Source organism: Solanum pennellii, chromosome 12, assembly GCF_001406875.1.
Source record: "Solanum pennellii chromosome 12, SPENNV200".
Taxonomy (NCBI): Eukaryota; Viridiplantae; Streptophyta; class Magnoliopsida; order Solanales; family Solanaceae; genus Solanum; species Solanum pennellii.
The window spans coordinates 79,744,939-79,753,981 of record NC_028648.1 but is presented as its reverse complement, the minus strand read 5'-3'; the positions used below and the strand labels follow the sequence as shown (position 1 = coordinate 79,753,981).

At 35.1% G+C, this 9,043-nt stretch overlaps 1 protein-coding gene across 1 annotated transcript; it reads right to left on the bottom strand.

The window, feature by feature from the left end:
• Window positions 1–473: 473 nt before the first annotated feature.
• Window positions 474–5,240, bottom strand: LOC107006916 (WD40 repeat-containing protein HOS15-like). The gene is made up of 14 exons (XM_015205426.1): window positions 5,180–5,240; window positions 3,856–4,001; window positions 3,571–3,769; window positions 3,352–3,446; window positions 3,176–3,222; window positions 2,804–2,954; window positions 2,592–2,655; window positions 2,350–2,508; window positions 2,100–2,218; window positions 1,934–2,008; window positions 1,659–1,712; window positions 1,498–1,571; window positions 859–933; window positions 474–690 (listed from the first exon to the last, which is right to left on the bottom strand). Exons 1-14 carry the CDS (start codon window positions 5,238–5,240, stop codon window positions 474–476), a joined length of 1,536 nt encoding a protein of 511 aa, XP_015060912.1.
• Window positions 5,241–9,043: the final 3,803 nt, after the last annotated feature.

The following is a 9,043-nucleotide window of genomic DNA, read 5'->3' as shown; positions in this document are numbered from 1 at the left end:
TTGATCTAATGATATATATATAGGTTTCCATTAAACCCCTGTCAAGAGCAAGAACCCTTACTGTATCTGTCCTGTTTTATTTCGTATTGCTCATGTATGCACAGTGGCATTTGCGGCATTCAGATATCGAATTCATCTGAACTCAGTACCTTTTAACTCGCAGCATAAGTTCATGAGTTGAAGTTTCTCTAAAACTTCAAACAAATAACATGTTTGCATCCGTGGTTCTAAAAGTATAATGAGTTAATAAATACTAGAAACATTACGTTCGAATTCATCTGAACTCAGTACTTTTAACTCGAAGCATAAGTTTATGTATGCAATGTCACTAAAATTGCAACAAGTAAGAGGTTTGAATCTGTAATTTTAAAAGTACGACGAATTAAATACCAGAAACATGACACAAGTTTAGATCAATTCATAATGATTTAGTCGGATTCTAATATGGTAACCGGACACTGGTTCCTCAACTTCTATGAGCGAATATCGAACACAAAAACCTTGTTTGAAAAACAGGCTGCAACCTTGTTGCCTTCCTTGTTCCAACAGACATTGAAAATTCCGCCATCGCTGTGGTAAGTCTTAACAATCTTGGCCTCCTTCACTGACCATATATTCATGCATTTATCCAGTGACCCACTCGCCAAGTAGTCACCGTTTGGACTGAATGCAACGGAGTAAACGACTTCCCTGGATTTAAAATGAAAGAGAACCTACTCAGTAAAAAATGAAAACATTCAACAAGAACGATGGTGTTATAACTAATTCTCACATCCCCACCCAAATAAAAGGAATTTTATTACGAGTGCCTTAATATCTCGTGCGTTCAACTAGACATAATGAGTTAACATCCATTACCTGTGACCGTTCAAGCTGTGAAGAAGGCGCCCTCGTTCAACATCCCACAGCTTAACGGTAGAGTCAAACGAAGCACTACAAAGACAGACAAGTAAACAAAACCACTAAGATCAAATAAATAAAAGGTATAGCGCAATATATTAAATCAGCACACGGTTAAAGTGAAACTATATCTCCCTAGATTATTTTTTAACTTCCAAGGGGATTACGGGCCAGACTGCAATTGGGGCTTTAAGCGCGCCTTTGACAACAGTGTACTAAAAAGAGCTTCAGAGGTAAGTCAGCCCCGACAAAAGGCATGAATATATCTTATATAACAAAACAGAAGGTTTACGTGCACAGCGAAGACCTTAAGGGTTCTGTTTATGGATAGTTTTTTCAGGCTCACGGTAGAAGTAAGCGGGATTTAGAAATCTATGCTGGTTCGACACCAGAATCAAGCAAAAGACTTATTGGGGTTCATACATCTGCTACTAACTAGCAGTCTAGAAGCCTAAAGTTTGAAAGGACTAAACAAAAATAGTGTCGTATAAAATGGAATGGTGGGAGTACTGTGTCTAGAAAATATAGAATCTTTATCGCTAAGCTATGAACTTTATGTTACCACAACATCTGAATTGATTAAAATAGATCGAATACCTTGCTAGCAACAACTTTTTATTCGGATTGCTTGTACCAGCGCCAGTTGGACTCCATTTGACGGTATTTATTTCCTAAAAGAAAAAAACGTAACAGTCAGCAGCTGATATCTGATTTGATTAAAGAATCAACAAAGAAAAAAAAGGAACAAAAATCGATACTTTGCTGTGTTCTCGGAAATTATGCAAGCAGACATCCCTTTTCATGCTCCATATCTGCACAGAAACAATGAATAGTTTTATACAACACAATAAACAGAATTTCTTAGAAACAATATATTCGAAGACCTGGCACACGAAAAGGTGAAGCTAAAATTCAACTTTCTCTAATCTGGACTTGTGTAATCCAGACAATGCAGATTTCTTTTTCTGTTAACCGAGAAATCCCCGAGGGTCAGGAGCACACCACAACACCTCGCTAACTTAAATGGAATTACCTTAACTGTGGTATCTTCGGAGCATGAAGCCAGCAAGGAACCTGAGGGATCCCACTTGATAGCATTGATCGCATTCTGCAATAGAATTAATGTTCTTGATAAGCTTCAACCCTCCGATAGCAACCAAATATTTATGTCCCACAAAAAGCAACAAATGGGACCATACCTTATGTCCTGAGAATCTTTTGACTGGTTGATTCACCCCAACTTTACAAATATAAATCTTGTTATCAGTGGAGCCGATCGCAAAAGAATTGTTGTCAAGCCAATCAACATCAAGAAAACCTGAATGGAGTTGTATAACAACAGTGAGAGAATATGCGAAACAAAATAAAATGATCTATCCTTGCGAAGCTACGAGGTGAAATATAAAGGAAAATTATTTCTTGAAGACAGAACAAGGGCAAAAAGAACACCTGAATTAAAAGAAAATTGCTGCTTCAATTCTCCAGACTTCACATTCCAAACAACGGCAGTTCTATCGGTACTACCACTAAGGAGATAATCACCTTTCTTGTTCCATTTCACAGAGAAGATCGTCCCTTCATGTTTGTTAAGAGTTTGAAGCAATGACCCTGGATGAAAAGTCAGTTATACGTATCAGTTAGAAAGACGATCCAGTTTGATGACAACACGAGTATTCCACCATGCCCCTTACCTGCTCGGGTCCAGATTCTGGCTTGGCCATCGTAAGAACCTGTCGCAAGCAGGGTACCCTTCCTCTGTACAAGAAAAATTCATAAATACAAGATTGAATAATAACAAGAAAATCAAATTGTAAGCGCAAGCAATACAGTCTAATTTCAGAAATGCCACCAGAAAAGTATAGATCAACGAAAGTCGGCCCAAAACAAGTAGTGGAAAACTTACATTCCAATCAAGTGTTGTAACATCGTTGTTTTCCTCAGTTGCTCGACTGTCCAAATGATTCAAAACCATAACATTTGGAGGCATCCTCTGCATAGTAGAATTGCCTGAACCATCGCCAATAGTCCAAATTCTAGCAGTAGAGTCTCCAGACCTAAATTGATATTACACATGGTTAGCTATAATAGAATTGTTTAACCATATGCTAATATCATGATATCAGCGACCAATTAGATATTCAAATTCCCTGTGCTTACGATGATTATTTCTAAAAGTTGTAAAATCACGAGAGAATTAGAAACAGAAGTATGAGTATGAACATGAGCCGATTCATAGACGAGAGCAACAAAAGAAAAAAACGGAACTAATACTTACCCAGATGCGAGAAGTGACCCTTCCGGACTCCAAGCACAGACAAAAACCTGGCATGAGTTTAGGAACAAGAGAAATTTGTAACGTTAATATAGAAAACAGAAAAGATATGAAATTTATCATTTTGGCTGTTAAAAATTGAAGTGGACTAGAAGAACTTTATCGAGATATGGTCAAACCTCAGATGTATGCCCTTCCAAAGCCCTTACATCACAGCTAGAAATTTCACACGGCAAAGAGGTCGAGTCTGTGCAGATATCCATAGGCTCCAAATCTATCATGCAACAAAAGCAAAACTTAGTGTCCACAAGACCAACACAGGAAAATGTAGAAGTATCAGCTTCATGCTCACAATGCTCATACAAGTAACAAATTAGCTGCAATGGGGAATGTATTACCTCCGTCATTTCCATTTTTCTCCTTCTCGCTGTCTCTTGCAGGTTCTCGTTCATGGTCGAGCTCATTGTCAGCATTTGCCTTATCTTTCCTAACCTTTGCCTTTTCCTCTTTAATCATTTGTTGCAACTCAGATACACTTTTTGTTATGAGATCAAAAGGTTCCACAAACCTGAAGTCTTCATCCATATCGGTATCATCCTGCATTCCGTAGTTATTATTGGTTAGTTAAGAGTTATAAAATGATCAGATAGAAAAAAAAAAGAATATTCAAATATTTGACTTACAATGCTCAAGTTGGTTTCCAACTCAAGATATTGAAGACCCTTTTGCACAATCTTAATCAGTGCATTGATGGGAACCAGATGATCATCTATTGTGCTCCTATTGAGCCCTGCCTCGTATCCGAAAGAAAATGCTGCATGAATGAATCCTGAAAAAATATATCAGAAAATCAGTAGACTAATTAGATATTACCGTACCAGTCCATCACGATCAAAGTTAAGGTGTCAGCAAACCTATTAGCTAATCATATTCAATGAAGCAACAACTGATATTATAAAGGACCGACCATAAACTAGAGTGTCTTGAACACCTTGGAAGATCACTAGAAGTAACTTAAATTTTGGTTGTTCAATCAAGTAAGAGAAGTTGAGTTTGTCTCAATGTTGTTATTATCTTTTTTCTTTTTTCTTGCTCGAATAATCAGGAGCGACTGTACCAATGCCCCATACAGCATGCAAAAACTAAACCAACAATTGAAATGAGCACGAAAAGATGATTGTTTGTCATCCAGAAGAAAAAAAGCAATATGCAGTTCGAGTTCAAAAACATCAGTGTCGATCTGCCCATTCTAGATTTAAAGTATTTTCGAACAGAATAACTTTCCAGCTATTATTTTAATACTTTCTTCCACTATCACTACTTTAATCGCATATGTCAAATTAGCGACTCAACTTCCGTCCGTAGTCAAACACCATCCTACTCACCCCAGAACCTAATAGTCCTTGTTTAAATAACCAAACTAGCCAATTTCTCTGTTACTAGTCATTCTTTATAATCATTGAAATATAGGAAAGCCTTATCTTTCTTGTCAAAGCAGTAAAGACGGGACATTTTCTGCTAACGCAAATTGCCCATTCAGTCCTAGCCACTACCAGATGAAGTCAATTTTGTTCTCGACAATGTTCGCACTAGAATACAACAACAACAGCATACCTGATGTAATCCCACAAGAGGGATAAGGGGAGGGTAGGATGTTTGCAGATCTAACTCCTACCTTCAAGGTAGAGAGCTATTTCCGATAGACCCTTGGCTCGAAAAAACGCTTATCACTAGAATGGTTACAGAAAAATGCTTATATCGCAGAATTTAACTCGACTAACAACAACATCCCAAGGGGTTTGTGTAGGGTGGTGTGTACACAAATCTTAATCCTATCTGTGCAGGTAAAGGGCGATGTTTCCAAATGTACCAAAGCAACTGAATTCGTCTAAATGTGATTAAAAAAAATAATTTACCATAAAAAACACTTAAAAGGACTATAAAGAATCAAACTATCATTTGAATCCTATAAGATTGTACATGTTCTGAAGATGAAAATTGAATTACCTGATTCCTGGAGGTACCGGAAGACGATGAAATTCAACAGGTCGGAGGTTAAAGAGGCCATTGTTTGTGAATTGGCTGCGGCGACGGCGGCGGAGTTAAATAAACAGAGATATAGGCTAGGCTACTACTACCTATGATATATAGAGGGAAAAAATGAAATGTGGAATTTTGGGAGACACAACATTTATATATGAGACATTAAAATTAGAAATGTTTTCGTTCCGAAAGGCATTTCGAATTAATGTTGACTGTTGAATGACTAATGTACCCTCCACGCTCCAGCAAAAGAAATATTATTATTTTTAACAAAATCAGTTGGTTAAAACAAATACTATGCTGGCAAGAGTTGAATAGTTGAACATATTTAATCATATCCAAAAATGGAGAGACGGATTCAGAATTTTAATGAGATGTTTAATTGGTAATATACCGCAGTACATTCAATTTACGGAAATCAAAATCTATTATCTAATTTAGATGAACCCCTCATACACTAAATGATGACAAGTTATTGGCATCCCTAACACCTAACGTTGAGGTAGAGAGGTTGTTTACGATAGATCCTTCGCTTAGAAAACGCTTATGCACTAGAACTTTTTTCGTAACTGTTAAAATATATGTGAGCCACTTTTATAACGAGGTTATATATCAGCTTTGAAATGCAAAGTAAAGGTATAACATACCCTTTTCCCTTTTATAAATTCTATAAGTTCGACTATAAGAGAAAATTTCTAGTGATTATCGTAGCTCTGAGCTCAGCAGCCATGGGAGCCTTGCTTAGCTTCGAGAAACAGAACTGGGCAACGCCAAAACAACATAAATTTTTTTTTGGAAGAGTTCGTCGAACAACCATTAGACCATCCAAGGCTCCACGATAGAACTTGTGACCCAACAACGGCCATCGGTGCTGTTATCACACTCTAGTCTAACGGCCACAATTCATCCACTAGTCTTAATTTCCTGTCTCCTTAGAGGTTGTTACACGAAAATGTTTACTTTGCATAATTTAACTCGTCTAACAATAACAACAACATACCCAGTGTGTACACAAGCTTTGCCTCTAATAGAAGAGCTATTTCCAAACACATTCTCGCCAGAGGTGGAGCTAGAATTTTCGATAAAAGGGTTCAAAATCTGAAGAATAGACACACAAAGTAGCTTAAGGAGGTTCAACATCTACTATATAAACCTAAAAAATTATTTTTAATCATATAAAAATAATATAATTTTCCGTCGAAGGGTTCAGATGAACCCCTAAAGCTATGGTGGCTCCGCCACTGGCTCTCACCTCTAGTAAATCATATCAAATCAATTAAAAAGTACTCATCTAACTAGTGATTCAAATTTCAAAACAAAATCGAATATATGAGGAACAACCTCAGAAAGAGAAAATTGACGAACCTGATTCATCGAAGTATGTCTAGTGGCATCGCCACATGGTGGCAAGGTGTCTAATTCGTCTAAAAAATTACAATATATATAAGTAATATGATACAAGAAATGATTAAATAACATATTTTGAACAACCTTAACATAAAAACCTGTAACTTCTGGATACCCTTTGTGAAATTTCTGGATCGGCCACTTGAAGTAACGGTAAACATTGTAATTCGGTTTGAGGTAATCAATACCATTGTTTGTGAATCGCCAGCAGAGTAAAGTAAACAGACATAGAAAGAGGGGGAAATGGAAAGAGGGAAATTTGAGAGAGATGGTATTTATATATGAGGCGTTAGAATTGGATTTGTTTTAGTTTCATGACTAAACTACCCAAACACATGGTTATAAATAAAATAAAATATATGAATGATGCTTTAAATTTATTTAAGGGAAATTACGCGGATAAACAAACATATATTAGTTAATTAAATAACATAGCTATAGTTTGTATTAATTATCATTCACGACTAACCTTTAACTATATTTACATCTCCTCTCTCTGGAATCTCGCTCGCCTCGCTCCTCTTTCCTCTTTTTCAGTCATTTCTCCTTTGCCTCTTTCCTCTCCCTGCCTAATCTCTCTCTCGCTTCTTTCTGTCCAGTTTCTCTCGTTTATACAAATACAAATTATACAAATACAAATGTTAGCAATTATTTATACACACATAAATCATAACAATCAATTGTACAAATACATTTCCAGTCTCTCTCGCTTCATTCTGTCTAGTATCTCTCGCTTATACAAACACAAATTATATAATTACATATGTCAATAGCCGTTTATATACCAAACACAAATGATAACATTAATCAATTATACAAATACGAATTATAGATGTCAACTAGGGGTGTCAAATAGGCGGGTCGGGTTGAAATTTGAGATATAATAATGGGTTTGAAATAGAAACTAGGTCGGGTTCTAACCAGCCGAAGCTTACTTTGGGCTCTGATGGGCTTTATTCTAATGTCTATTTACGAAATTTCTCCTAGGGGTGTCAAAATGAGTCCAAATATACGTAACCCACCTAATCTATTCAGAATTTATGGGTTGGGCTCAAGATCATTTGAATTGAGTTCAATCTCTACTCATTCAAGTCTTAACCTATTTTTTTAAAAAAAAATTCAATTGAGCGCAATTTAATCTCCAATTGCAACCTGTTCAAAAACTCTTTATTTATTTATTTATTTATATTCTTGAGTTGAAATCCAAATTGTGGTTATAAATGTTAACTAATAACATGTCAAAATTATTGAGATTAAGCAGGCCAAATTGGATGGATCATAACCCAACCCGATTTTAATCCCATCTGAACCTAAAGTAAACTTGGACGGGCATAACCCAACCCGATATTTAACCTATTTGAGTCCAAGTAAATTTAGGCGGGTCATGACCCAACTCGATCATTTTTTCTACCCACTAAGCAAAGTATAGCTATAGAAGACCTAATATTTGCTATTCATGAAAGTACCCCATTAAATATCTCCAATGTCAAATCAACCCGATCACTTGACACCCTATTTAATCCTATCTAAAAATGAACAGAAAGAATCAGAATTTGATTTGAGAGTCTATCACGACATATTTAATTTATTGGATTCAAAATTTATCATTAATACTAATATCTTTGTGAATATATCAAATGAAACTATTTAGTTCAGATGAATAGATACATTAAACGTGAAAAATGGTCTGTATATGTGATATGTACATAAAAAAAATCATAATAGTTAATTATAGTTAAGTTATATATAAATTTGATAATGTGAATTGATTAACTATTATTGATGAAAAAATTGTAAATGAAGACATGTGTGACGTGTTCATTAGGAGTTACAATCGAGTTATTCATCTTTTTTTGATCTTTATAAACAAATCGATCAAGCATGCATGTTAGTGATATTTTCTTTTATATATTATGAGATTAGAGCTAAGTAACAATTCTATTTTTATTTCTTTTTAGTAATTAGTGGCCTTATTCGCTGAAACTTTGAGGAAAAAGGAGTTTTTTCACACTAAAATTTGAGCTTGTATAAACTCAATATATTCATATTCCATTGACTTGATGTGTTGTTGCAAAATATAACAAAAGAGGATACAAATTCTAGTTTCAATCTAGTCATCTTACTTAGCAAGAATGTTGGTGAAGATCGAATTCAAATTAAAAGAACTCTAACAATAATATTGATCATGTTTAAAATTTATGTTTTTTAAATTACTATTTCAATATATTCGTAATAATATTTATGTCACGTTCATAATTTAATTGATAAAGTATAAACACGCAATACTAATATCAAGAAATCAATAATTAGTGAAAGAGAAAGTAAAATCTTAAAATTAATTATGGTGAATAGGAGTCAGTTTGAATCAACAAAAAAAACTTGTAAATTATTAATAATGAATGAAACGGGAAAAAAAAGTCA